The sequence below is a fragment of the Eucyclogobius newberryi genome, unplaced genomic scaffold, assembly GCF_026437365.1.
Source record: "Eucyclogobius newberryi isolate DKJ021-1_F unplaced genomic scaffold, fEucNew1.0.hap1 SCAF_12, whole genome shotgun sequence".
Classification (NCBI taxonomy): domain Eukaryota; kingdom Metazoa; phylum Chordata; class Actinopteri; order Gobiiformes; family Gobiidae; genus Eucyclogobius; species Eucyclogobius newberryi.
This window is the reverse complement of record NW_027315746.1, coordinates 11994720-12009035: the sequence shown is the minus strand read 5'-3', so window position 1 is coordinate 12009035 and position 14316 is coordinate 11994720. Positions and strand designations below refer to the sequence as shown.

Sequence of the window (14316 nt, the reverse complement as noted above, 5' to 3'; positions counted from 1 at the left end):
CTGGTTCAGTCCTGGTCTAGTCCTGGTCTAGTCCTGGTTCAGTCCTGGTCTAGTACATGTTGAGGATATGTTCACACTTGCACTGGTTTGGTCCTGTTTTGAGCCCAGTTTACTTCAAATGTACACTTTATTTGGTGCTGTTTTAGTCCAGGTTTTGTCCATGTTTTCTCCACGTTTAGTTCTAATTTGAATGTGTTCTGGTGCATTCACACTTGCACTAACTTCTCAAAAATTTGGATCCAGATGAGACTGATGTACTTAAAATGACCTTTTAAAGTATTTATTTGAACAAAGAGAGCTCCATGACTCTTTCCTTAAGTAGTGTAAATATTTAATGATAATATGGATAATGTCAATGGTTAATTTAAATAAAATCTGCTTTTTCAAACAAGTGTATGTCTATAACTAAACTGCACAGGTTCAGTGAGTTCTATGACCACTTCCACACTTTGGAGGACTCCGTGCAGGTAAGACATTCACAGTCTGTCAATAAAGTGCTTTGATGCTTTTGTGGAGGTCCATGGGGAGTTTTACACATCTTCAAATCTGAGGACAAAGAAATACATTAGTTATGAAGTAAAGTTCCATCAGAACACCACACTTCTCTGGCCGTAAGTACCTGACCATCTCCTTGTACTTGTCCAGTGCCTCCTGGGCCACGTACTCGATGAAGGAGGGGTCCTGTGTCTCCAGCTCCCCCGGGATGGACAGCAGCAGAGGAGGGGAGTTCAGGACGGTCACCTGCACTTTGGTGTCACGCACAGGCAGGTTCTCATCATGGCCCTCTGGCGCCACCTACAGGGGACAAGAACCATGGTTTGTGATGGAACTTGTGCGTGTCATTTTAAAAAACGTTTCTGAAAGATTTTATTAGACCCTTTGTCGCTTTCTTTCTTCGGACCACACTATAGTTGTATAAGCACTTGCACTGTAAAGTTATGAAATCTTATCACGCATTTTCTGGACAAAAATAAAGACTGACACAGCAAAAAAAATAATATATGATATGCAAAAGTGTAAAATCCCTGCTCCTGGGCCGGTGAGATTCGTAGTTTTTGGTAGTATCTGTAGCAGTAAGTGTAGGACCAGTGCTGGGATAAGTGATACATTTGATATTAATATTATGTTCAAAGTTCATATTTTAAACATTGTAGAGGAGACTAAATTATATACTGCAGCTAAACGAATACAACAATCACATGCCTTTGACAATAGAGCTAAAATATCCAAACAATACAGTATCAATGCTGTGAGCTGCTCTACCGATATCACCGTAAGTATTTTTGGTACATTTTATTTTTTATTATTTATTATTCATTTCTAATTTTTGTATTTTTTTGACAGTGCTATTATTTTATTTAGAATCAGTCATTTGACATATTCACTGTTTTGATGAGTAAATTGGGTATATTTCATATTAAGTTTGTGCAGGCCATGATTTAACAAAAACAGAAAGAAAACATTTTTAAAATGCATTTGTTTCTTAAAACTGGTGATACATCGTTCACTGTTTATCATGAGCAATATATTGATTATGGCAAAATCCTGCTATAATTATATGTGACCTGTTTTATCACATATTATCTTGGATTCCCAGCCCTTTTGTGAATGTTTGCAGAGATCTAAACTACCGGGTTTGCAGGATTTCAACGCAATAAGACAGATGTTTTGTTGTTTGTGGAGGGAATTATATTACTCAAATAATTATAGTCTTTGCGATTTGCGATGATTCAAATTTCGATTTGATGGCGATACATCGTGCAGCCCTCGTAGTAGTTATAGTAGTAGTAGTAGTAGTATGATAGTTGCACTTGTGGCATTTGCAGCAATCGCAGTAGAAGCCGCTTTGGCAGTAGTAGCTTTACCATGGTGACCCTGAAGATGTTCTGCGGCGCGCTCCTGTTGGTGGAGGGATGGACCCAGGAGACCCAGCTGAACTCGGCGGCCATGTCGGAGAGCCAGGCCAGAGTCTCGTCCACGTGTCTGCGGACGATGGACAGCACCTCCTCGTACTGCTCTTTGGAGGCGTCCAGCAGCTGCGACACTTCGTCCAGCTCCACATGCAGGTCACGCACGCTGGGGCACTCTGCGGTGGAGGAGACGGGGATTATGATGAAGATGAGGCTGGTGGAGGGGACACGATGTGACTCCGCTCTCCACTGAGAGGGTCGGCACTTCTGAACATAATTGACAAGTGAAAGAAAGAATTGCTGCCTGAATAATACATGCAGAGCAATGGTAACGACCAACTTAAGCACGGCCAAGCTCTCCTTGGCCCAATCCCTCCTCATTTTTACTCAAACAGTATATATTCTATAGTAACTTCCGAATAGAACTATTCCATGATAATCAAATGAATGACTTTGCAATAAATAACATACAACAGAAATGAGAGAGAACAATTTGTCAAATAGGTGGAATTTCAGTAACACTACATTTTTAATAGCTTTAATACAGAATAAACAAAGACTTAATTCATAATGAACAAAGTGTTTATTCAGAATTATTCAGGCTTAATAACAACTTCATTAATATCCTCAGTTCTAACCCCTTAATTAAGTCATTACTAAGCCATTTATTCATTATGTCTTAAATCAAGGTTAATATTAAAGGTGTTTTAGCCCTAAATAATATAGTATTATTCCTGGCACAGGGACAGTAGTGCTTTACCTGTGAGCAGCGCGCCCTGGCAGGCCTCGCACTGACTGTGCAGCCTCCAGCACTCAGAGGTCTGTCTGCGGAGGTCTCTGCACAGCTTCCTGTTTTGGAAGAAACGGGGAATGCTTTCCCTGTCTGAGCAGAAACACACAGACAATACACGTGTAAATGTAAACAGCAGCATTAAACATTGTCTAATAACATCATTTTATTCCAAATTAATGTTAATATTATGTTTAGGGAGTGTCTAATGTATGTGCGTTTGAAAGCAGTTCACATGTTACTATCACATGTTACTATCAGAAAGTAGGGCAAGACACAATACATTTAGGTATTAATTTGATTCTCCTTTTGTAGTTTATATATATAAAAAAAGGCATTGTCTGTGTAAAAATGGCCAAAAGTGCACATATTTGGAACATTATACATTTGGGACATAAAAAAATGGATATAATAAGGTCTTATTTCTTCTTTGTCTGCTTGTTGAGAGAGAAAACTGTCCAAAAATAAAATAAATAAAGTGTTTACCCTGTTGTGTGTCCCTTTAAAACAATCATGCCCGTTGACTTAGAATTGCAGGGTGTGTACAAAGTGAAACCCCGCCCACATTAGGCCTCACACCGCAGACTGTTACTGACCTGTCTTCTTCACCTCCTCCACAGCCTTGTTCAGATCTCCAAACACCTGAGTGACCACTGACCCAAACTCCTGTGCTACGCTGCGCCCGAAATCATAGAAGGAGTCCAGCACCTCGTCCAGCCCCACGCCCTGCAGGAACCCAGAGTCCCGGGCCGGGTAGAAGGGGTCCGCCGGGTTCTTCTCCAGCACACTGCAAGAAAGAAGCAGGTCGTACGCAGTTACATCTACTCAACTTGTGCTTAGTAGTATTTAGACTCTACTTTTACCTCTAATGTTCAGTATTCTTGCTCGAGTAAAAGTTTAGATTACTTTTCACACTGAGAGTAAGTGACAAAAGGGTTTCTTCAGTTATGATTTGGTATCATTTTCGTGCCTATTCTTTAGAAATACCAGAATCTATTATTTGATATTTTGTCTCTACGATTACATAAACTTGAAATCATAATTCCAGTTTCTCAGTTCTTATTGTTGTCTTTATTTGGTCGGGACATAAGAAACATGCTGTAAACAGGACGTAGTGTAATGGGCCAATTTCCATCATTGTACGACAACACTAGAGGCCAAGTGGGCGGAGTTACATGTCTTGCCAAAGGACACACAAATAGTCCTCATTGTAAAGCTGCAACAATTAATCGGAATGCAATTGCATTGACTACTAAAATAATCATTGACTATTTGAATAATTGACCATAATCGTCCATAATCGTCCATTTTCTGGACACTACAGACTCAAAAACACTAAAAGATCTGTGTTAGAGCTGCGAAATATCCAAATAGTCAGTAACACAATTATATTTTTAATCTAGAAACCTTCACTTGGCATATTTCAGCTCGGTTAAGAATGTATTTTATATGAATAAAATTTAAGAATATACAAAAAATTGAATAAGATCTGACTAGTCGACTAATTGAAAACAAAAAATTGGTCGACAACTGAATTAATAATTTGTCGCAGGCCTGATTCATTGGTCTGAACTGGAAAGTGCTGTTACCACGGAGACACTGCTGCACCACTACAACACCAGGTATTTCCATCGGCCTCTCGTCCAGTTACTGACCAGACCCACCAAGATCAGACAAGACCAGACATTCTCCCATTGCTCTGGCCATATGTGACTTTTTAGGGCACATTTTGACCTCTTGACCCACCTCTGGTCCCGGGTGTCGTTCATGAAGCCGTCCTGGAGGCTCTGGTCCCATCGGCCTTTCATCTGGGCGGCGAGGGCCATGGTGCGGTTGACCAGTGTGCGCACTCGGGACACCAGCTCTGAGAAGGACTCCTCGATCCGGCTCACGTTGGTCTCGGGACTTTCCTGGTTGACGAGGACGTCCCCCGGCTCCAGCTTGGTCTGCTGGGGCCCGAAGCGACCGGACACTCTGCGGAAGAAGGTCTGAACCTTCAAGTGCAACAGAACGTATCGGTCAATTAGAACAGATCTGGACACATGTGGTGCATTGTTCATTATTGTTCATTGTCCATTATTCATCTTGGTTCTCAATTTTTCTTCCTTTCTTTCTTTAACTATTATAAATGCAAAATGTATGTGATGAGTTTTGTGCATTTAAGATAAGATAAGATAAGATATTCCTTTATTGTCCACACATGGGGAAATTTCATTGTTGCAACGCAGGTAGATACAGAGGAAAAGAACAGATCACTTATAGGAAGTTTAAAAATCACTCTCAATAGAAGAACTCTTATAAACAAAACTCTTATAAACAAAAACTCCCATTTCCCAACAAGGGATGGAGGGGGGAAATAAAAAAAAAAAAAAAAAAATCATCTTAAAAAAACAAACATAAATAAAATAAATAAATAAATAAATACATAAATAAAAAAATATAATAAAATAAATAAATAAATAAATTAAAAAGAAAAAAAGAAAAAAGAAAATAAGTAAAACATAAATGAAAAAATAAAATAATAATAAATAATGAATAAAAAACAGCTAGCGTAAGACAAGATAATACTGCAAATAATAATAATAATAATAATAATAATAATAAGGGGAAAATGATATGGCTTATGCTTGATCAGTTATTAGGCTAGGTTTTCCTTAGCATTAGTCTTGTGAGAAGTGGTATGAGAGCCTGTACCTTGTTGTGGAAGGCAGCAAAGCCCCTGCGGCACGTGGAGGTGTAAAAGTCTTTGCAGGCGTTTTCTAAGCAGGGTCTGCACTCGTCCCACTCAGACTGGAGCGAGTCCTTGCACTGCTGCTCTGCCTCTGTCAGCTTCTGGGTCACATCCTGGGCCACCTGCTCTGCGCCCTGGAAAAAGTGACACTTGTACAATCAGATATATTATACATGTGCAATGCAAAACAATGGATATGACAGTCAGCCTCATCAAACTGTGACAATCAACTGAACTTACTGTGTGTGAGCTTAGGTTTGTGGACTGTATTCTGCAAAAAACATGGCTCTTTTTGAGACTGTAATCTAATTTGGGCAATTTAGAAGAAAAAAACGTATTCTGCTAATTGAGTATACAGCTGTGCAATTGAACACATCTCTGCTGAAAGTATGACTTGTCCTGTACACGTGTAGGATTGCATGTGTACATTTATGTGCTGTAACTTTAGGCTGACCTTCTTTTTGTCGCCGCTCCGCCGCAGGGACGTCATCAGATGCTGGTGTTTCTGCTCGTTTCTCCACATCACTTCTCTCATCTGCCTCACTCCAAAAAGAGCCCTTCTCATCTCCTCATCCACCACATTCTCACCGGCCCGGGACAGCTCTGAGGGCCCGACAGTTTAGTCACGTTACCATGTAAAAACTCTTAATTTGACTGGATTTTTGTTCAAGCAGCAGCTTTAACTCACGTGTCAAAGTTTCCTCTGAGATGATTCCGAGTTGGTCGTCAGATGCAGATTGCAGGACACCGAGTGTCACCACCAGCACAGCCAAACTCAAGATGAGCTTCATTTTCTGATCGGAAAATGTTCTTCCTGATAAGAAAGATTCAGAAGAGCAAAGGGACTTTGGTGTTTGACATCACAAGAGTAAAAGGTTCAGACTCAGACTCAGGTTTTATCTGAAATAAAAGCATTTGAGGCTGAGCATGAGCTGCACAACGTTTCATGACTATAATATATATGTTCTCCACACGGGGGCGCCACACACCAGATTGCACCAGGTGACATTATGGCATTTTAGTCACATTAAAGATTAATAAACCAATTGGTCAGTTATTATTGTTGAAAGTGCACAAAACTTACACTGCACAGTTCTTTTCATCATTATTTTGTATTTATTATTTGTGTTTACACTAGATGTATTTGTGTTGACAGATATACATATTTGGAAGTTTTGCTTTATTTGCACCATATTTCTGAATATTGACTTCTTAATCCAACTTTGTTTGAATACTTTTTGTTTTCCTCCTTCCTCCAGTCGCATGAGCTGTGGCTGATCCACTCTGTCTGCTCCATCCGTCTGTCGCCAAATGTCAGGCCACAAAGCGCTCAAACTTTAACTGACTTTATGATCACAAAACACACTTCATTTGTTTGACGGATCAGGCCCGGTTCAACGTGCAGTTATACAAGTTTGCACCAGAAGGATTGACCCTTAAGGAGGATGTACACCTATTTTCTAAAAGCTTTAAGTTGGCCTGAGCTTGGTCATGATCTAGACCAAGGGTGTTCAACATAAGGCCCGCGGCCAAATCAGGCCCTCCAAGGGATTTAATCTGAGGCAACAACAACAACAACAACAACAACACTGACGACGACGACGACAACAACAACAACACAAAATAATTCTTGTTTACTGATTAAATTGTGGGTTAGCACTAGTTTAGACCTGGTTTAATTCTGCCTCAGAACTGGATGGGCAATTTTGCAAAGCTATGTTGGTAAAGCATTTTTTATGTTTCTATTTCTCACAAAGATCTTCATTATCAGTCGTTAGAAGTCATTTTATTGTATCAACTCAATTTATTAAAACAGTGTTGGGGATATTTAGTGCGACTCAAAATGTTGTTACAGCATTGGCCTGAGTTGAATAACCCTGATCTACACTTTTCAACACAAAATAAAAACATTACATTATTCTCTTTATGCTACAATGATAATTATATTTTGGTTTAAAACCTTAAGAATCCTTGTTGCAGACTGACCTATATTTTTGGTTGTTAAATAATGAAATGAAACACAGCAATACCACAATGCGTATCATTAAATAAGAATAAAAAAGCCAGTTAATGAATAATAAATAACAACAATACCAATGCATTAAAGCGTTAGAAAGTGTCCTGATAAACATACCTGTAGACGCTCCCTCAGAGGCAGAGACAGTGTGTTGTTGTGTTCTTCTCAGCTTGACTCGTAATGACCCAGAGCTATTTCTGCTTCACCTTCATCCTATTAGTGTCTTTGCTTCAACTCTTCGGACGCTAATCCAGCGTTTAATACTGTCGCATGCTCTGGGTTTGCGTAAGATAATGCTGCTTAGTCACGGGAGACACGGACAATAGCTGTTTATTAGCAGCAAAACAAGATCCAAACACAAACCAGTAATTAACTAACCTGGACTAGTTAATATGGTTTACATTTATTACATTTTCAGACAAAGTGGTCAATAAATTTCACTTTCTCTCTTTGAAACTACTCGACTTTTACGTATTATTTGGTCCATGTTGCTTTTAAAGGTCAGTTCATAGTCAATACGTGTCCCTAGCTCCTTGTACTCCTCATACTTTCTTTTATTTGGCCGTCCAATTGAAGGGCGGATGGTCAGCGGGGGAACGACCAAAGTGGAGGACTACAACTGTCCTGCAGCTCTGCTTGTAAATGCCCATCAGCATTACTACATCAACTGTGTATAATCTGCTTATTTCAAATATTGTATGTCCAATTTCCCACTTTTTCAGTGTGAGTAAGATGTGAAAAGGTCAGGAGAGAATACTGACCCTTGAGGACTTCCTGTTGTCCTGACTGAACTTAAGTGACCATTGAGTCTCACCACATGGTATCACTCTATCAGAGGAGAACATCCACACAATCAAATGAAAATATGGCTGCAGACTGTTAAAGGCACTGCAGTGTCAGCAAAGACCATCCTGTTTTCTGGTTCATCCAAGTGTATCAGGAGTAATCTATTACATCCACGATCAGGACAGGGTCAAAACAGCATCATCAACCGCCCTGTTCTTCCTGTTTTCTGTTAAACTGCTGGAAAAGTCTGTTGAGAAAAAGCCTCTCAGAGCTTTTCATCTCAGCTGATGATGCAAAAGTTAGTTTTACTTGATGGATTTGTGACTTTGGGTGTTGGACAGATGATACTTGTTTTCCAGAAGCTTGGAATGTTTTACTGTTTTAGGGAATGATTAATCTAGTCAGAGAAAAGATAAATACTGGAAAGCAGTTCTTTAGCAGAAGCTCTGATGCTTGATTGGGGTTTATCTTCTTAAAAACCTCCTCCACATCCTCCTCCTGTGCTGAGATGTTTGTTACAGAGGCTTTAAGAGCTCTGTGGTGAGATCACTCCTCCAGAGAGAAGTCCCTTTGCTTGAAGTTATTTTGTTCTTCAGCAAATTGTGCTGAGTTTGCTCTGATGGGCAGAGGTTCTGGTGGAACACTAGTGTTTGGACACTTGTCTCTAGCTCTGCCACTCTGGAACAGACGCTCTACTTTTTCTATCCTGCCGGCTGCTTTGATTTCTTATTCAGTTTTTCCTGGATCACTTAATGTTCTGTCCTGTTTCCTGAATCAAACGCTTTATGATGACTTTTAGCTTTTATTTTAATCTATTTTCCCCCAACACTTTAGACACTTTTCTTCATCTGTGACTTCCTCCAATCAAGAACCTGCCAATCAGAGCATTCAAAACAAGCAAGTTGTCAATACTTGAGCTCTCCAATAACATTTATATTGTGTATTTTTAATTTATTGAATATTGAATCAATATATAAGTGATTGTGCCTTTTGTATGTGTAGATAAGATATATCTACAGATCAGCTTGCTTAAATTGACCAATTTATAAGATTTTAGATGTTTTTTTTGGTTCAATTTATCCAGAGTAATGTTAGACTCAAGAAACATTGGTGTTATTTGTGTGAGTGCCAACGTTGTCACTATGTATAGTATAAACCATCAGCACCCACAGCCCGTTAGGGGACTTCGTTTGTGGTCTGGCACACACAAAACACACCAAACCAGATGAAAAGATACAATATATTTACAAAATAAAAACAGATAGAAAGGGGTTTGTAATAAAAAGGGGGCTCTATATCCTTCCTTCACAGCTTGTTCAAAAGTCTAATTGAAGTTGGCACAAAAGAGGACACGACCCTCTTGGTTTTTAGAACAAGAGAATCTCCTGCAGATGGGAACAGTCTGTACTGATCATGGACGCTGTGAGTGGAGTCCGAGGAGATAAGAGTGCCCTTTTTGAACGCATGTGTTTGAACTTGTGTCATTTATCCATAAGATCTTATTTACAGAGCCAAAGCATAGATGTGTGCAGAGGCAGTAAAGTAAAGACAAGTAAATGAAAGTGTAATTGTTAGAGTAATTGCAGGACTAAACTAATTCATCACTTTGAATGTAATGTCATTAGAAGAAAAATAAAAAATCAATAATCCACTAAATCTAGTATTTTCAAAGGATAGAGCTAAAAAATAAAGTGAAAGAAACACAAAAGTTCATATCATAAAATATTGTCAAAATACTGTAAAACCTTTGTCACTTGTTGACTATCTCACAGTGGGAGTAACCACAACCTTTACTCAAGTAAAAGTACAATTGTTACACTGTCAAATACATAACTCAAGTATAAGTACTCCAACAAGTACAACTTCAAGTAGTTGTAACTCAGTGCTTCCTGAATACGCTTTGTCTTCATGTTTCCTCATTTATGTGGAATAATTATGCTTTAAATTTAAACTATTGCTGTGTGAAATATCTGCATATTATACATCTTTGCATGGTATAGGTGAAAATATGTAGACGTGGTTGAAAAAAAAGGTATTTAATGTATTTATTAATCAAACAGATTCAATACTACAATTACAAACCTAATTTGTGTCTTATATCACATTATTGTTACTATGAATGCGCCGCGCTCCCTCGCTGTAGTTCTGATTGACACATTACAATAAGACACATACGCAGCTGGCAGCTCGTACATTTGTGCGCTGATGGCTCCATATTTTTAGGGGGGGGGCTGCTCAACATCTCCACCTCTGCAGGAATGTGAGGTGAAAGGGCTTCTCCAAAACTCCTCTCCAGCGCCTCAACTTACTCAAAAACGGGGCCCTCTTTGCGCGCTTTGACCCAGAAAATAGGGCCCCCGCCCCACTGACAGCTCTAGCGCCTGGTTCACATAACAGCGTCGTCCCCTGACCTCCCGTGGATCATCCTGACACAAAACAGTCAAAGTCAACAGCGCGCAGCAAGTAACAACACGTTCTTGGCTAAGTTCACAAAATGGACTAAAATGAGCCTCGATTGGGACTAAATAGAGTCGTCACTGAAGCTAAAGTGCAAGAAAATGACTGAACTGTAATTACACATTGACTCAATACTAAATATATTATAAACAAATGAAAAGAAAATAACTATAACCAGAAAACCTGATCAAAACTAAACTGAGGTAAAAGGGCAATCAACATAAGCAGACTAAACCAGACTAAACCAGGATTATTGGCGACTCGTTACAGGAATTTGTCCCACTTCCGACTTAAAGGAAATGTACTGGAATGTTGCTCAAACTGGTAAATCCTGCTCGTGAACTGGGAGCACTTCACACACAAGATCAACTGTACGTAATACAACAAATATAAAAACCACAGGTAGTAGTTTTAAGTGTTAATTACAAGTCAAAACCGATAATATTCTGATATTTAACATTTTTGATTAATCTGTTTAACCGTTACTTTTGCTTTAGCCGACAGATTCGCATTAGCATTAGCATTAGCATTAGCCAAAGTGTTTACATATGAGTTATTTCAGTTATTTCAGTTGGAACGCTCTGAAGACTCGTAATGCTCAAGAGGGAATCGACCAACTGCCATTGCCTGGAACGCAGCGTGAATAAAAAGGACACATTTACATACTCGTCTCCATGGCGATGTTACTAAATGTGCTGCATTGTGGCATTAAGTGTATCTATCTTCAAGAAGACAGCCAAGTGTCACCATGATACAGCTCAGATCTGTGGAGAGGCGAGCCAGTTTACGTTATATATTGCTTTACTGTTATGTGGAGCCTTCCAAACAATAAGGTTCCCATGGCGACGAGCAGGTGCCGGACCCTACAACAGAAAAGTTACATAGAGCACTTTTGAGGGTCCCGTTAGCTTCAGCCAGTCCTGTTTTTAATTTTGTATTAACAAATTGGTCATATTAGCAAAATTTTAATTCTACTTTTAGGGAAGTTGCAATGTGCCTGTGTTATTCGCATTGCTTTAAAAAGGAACTACTTTTAAAAAATTCTAATACTCTAATTCAGGCCTGTCATGATAACCACTATATTAAACATTGAATATGTGAAAGCTACAGCAGTATTTGAGCTCTGATTCTGAACTTTTTCCATATTTTTCATTAGTACTATAAGATCTGAGCTGCAGAGAGTCGAATCAGTGACTTTAATTAATCATTACGGAGTCAAAGTAATCACTTGTGTGTTTATAGAGCCACAGTATTCATCTATTGCAGCTCATGTTTTCTTTGCTCTCAGAAAAGGGTTGACTGGGTTTATCCTGCTTTATGCCGTTAGTGGCATAAAGTTGTTTCAATAGCAGCGTTTGTCGGGATATTTTCTGTAGCGCTTCAGAAATGTGTTGCCGTAACATTCTCTACTGACCTCTACGTGTGAACCTCTTTCTGGCATTTCTTCGCACGAAAAGCAAGTTTCAAAATGCTTAACGACGCAGGGAACGTTACAGTCTTTTCCACAGGTTTCCACAGCTTTAACTGTCAAAAGTATCTGAAATCAGACGCTAAAACTAGTATCGAAACTGGATTCTCATTTGAGCAAGTATCAACTGAAATATTTAACATGAACAAGACAAAATGTAAGATAAGATAAGATAAGATATTCCTTTATTGTCCCACATGGGGAAATTTCATTGGTGCAACGCAGGTAGATACAGAGGCAGATACAGAAGAACAGATCACTTATAGGAAGTCTGAAAAACACTTTCAGTAGAAGATCTCCTATAAATAAAATCTCCCATAGACAAATAAATAAATAAATACATAAATACCATTGCATGTGATCACGACAGTAATTGCACATGAATATGTGTCACGACAGCACATAGATTGCACATGAATTTCACAGTAATTGCACATGAATTCCAACAGCAATTACACATATGACAGAATTGCACATGGTTAGGTCAGTATTGCGAGTGTTCAGTACTAACAGTGTTTGTTATAAAGTCTGACAGCAGCAGGAAGGAAAGACCTGCGAAACCTTTCCTTCACACAGCGAGGGTGGAAAATGTGACAGATTATAAGCTTTTAGCACAACTAGAATAAACATTGTTGGTTGAAAAAAGAGCATATTTCATCTGTATGGAGTGAGCCTCTGCATTGGAACAGCATTTATCAGCATTTGGAAGTGAAGAAAACACTTTTTGCTACAGATTCAAATGTTGCATTCTGGGCGCGATGGCTCTTCGGATGCAGTATTTTGCTAACCCCTAAAGTTAAAGTAAACCCCAGTAAGAGCATCGTGGCGCTCTGGAAGTCAATATTACTTCCCGTGATGTGGTGAGTGGTGATCAAAGTGAGCGGAGGCTGAAGAGATAAACAGGTGTCAGGGATAAACTGCTTTACAAGACGTTTGGAGTCGTGGGAACTTCTCTCAGACCAGACCTGACAATTAAAGAGCATCATCGCTGATCGCACTGGGTTTGAAAATACAACAAGCAGCTACAGACTTATTTAACTTGAATTATACTACTATGTTTTTTATATTGTGTGTAGTTTTTACAAGCGGCTTGTTGTTTTTTAATGAGAAAACCACAATTGAAAACATCCAGGTCAAAAGTCTGGGGTTCACATCACGTTAAGTGTCAAACTTTTAAGCATATTGCAATGTTTTGTCACATCCACACCGTCAGCAATGAGTTTTATTTTATTCTTATTTATTTGGAATTCTGGATATCATTTAAATTCCTTCCCATGATGCTGTATCTTGTGAGAAAAACCTTTGAAATGTTTGCTTGTATTATGAAAATGATCCATAAATCTTAGGCTTCCAGACCAAAACTATTTGCAGTTTAAAGATACATATTAAAGGTACATATTAAATAAAGGTACATATTATACATATTCACCCGCTTGTCACCATATATATATCTGGAAAGTACTACAATATGTCACTAAACATTTTTATTTATCTACTTCATTTTATTTTTTTGCATTTATTTAGATGTTTTTACTGCTCAAACTACCTTGAACTACAAACAGGCCACACCATTCCACAGATCTCACTTGTAACTTGACCCGGTGGCATCGGCTCTTCGTCTCCATGGAGATCTAATGCTCTAGAACATTCAAGGCGAAGCAAATGCAACGCCACCTGATGGAGACAAGCAGCAGCTGGACCCTCTGACAAGAAAGTGACATAGTGCACTTTGAAGTTAGAACCTAAACTGGAAATATAATGGACGTAACAGTCTAAAAGTTAAAATAAAATAAATGAATAAAATGAATAAAATGAATAAAATGAATAAAATGAAATAAAATGAAATAAAATAAAATTAAATAAAATAAAATAAAGAGTGGAGGTGCGCCCAGATGTGGAGCGGCGAGCACGTGGTGTCTCCAGCAGCCTCTCCGGTTTCTACTACTACAACTACTACTGCTGCTGCTGCTGCTGCTGCTGCTGCTGCTGCTGCTGCTGCTGCTGCTGCTGCTGCTGCTGCTGCTGCTGCTGCTGCTGCTGCTGCTGCTGCTGCTGCTGCTGCTGCTGCTGCTGCTAGAGGTGGTACTACAAAGAAGAGCTGAAGTGGAAACTCCCCCTCACCTCCGCATCTTCCCACAGAACTCCTGAATTGGCGCA

General features: G+C 39.2%; 1 protein-coding gene across 1 annotated transcript; it reads right to left on the bottom strand.

Moving 5' to 3' along the window:
* Positions 1 to 444: 444 nt before the first annotated feature.
* On the bottom strand, positions 445 to 6246 carry clul1 (clusterin-like 1 (retinal)). Its single transcript, XM_072440816.1, has 9 exons — positions 6120 to 6246; positions 5886 to 6034; positions 5395 to 5565; positions 4447 to 4694; positions 3297 to 3487; positions 2671 to 2793; positions 1866 to 2086; positions 620 to 795; positions 445 to 546 (listed from the first exon to the last, which is right to left on the bottom strand). Exons 1-9 carry the CDS (start codon positions 6220 to 6222, stop codon positions 531 to 533), a joined length of 1398 nt encoding a protein of 465 aa, XP_072296917.1. The 5' UTR covers positions 6223 to 6246; the 3' UTR covers positions 445 to 530.
* Positions 6247 to 14316: the final 8070 nt, after the last annotated feature.

Excerpts from the sequence above, each read along its gene's own strand:
- clul1 (XM_072440816.1), bottom strand. The coding sequence starts at position 6,222 with ATGAAGCTCATCTTGAGTTTGGCTGTGCTGGTGGTGACACTCGGTGTC. Across the intron at positions 5,566-5,885 it reads GGAGCGGCGACAAAAAGAAG|GGCGCAGAGCAGGTGGCCCA; the intron begins GTCAGCCTAAAG and ends CACTTTTTCCAG. Across the intron at positions 2,794-3,296 it reads GGAGGAGGTGAAGAAGACAG|ACAGGGAAAGCATTCCCCGT; the intron begins GTCAGTAACAGT and ends GTTTCTGCTCAG.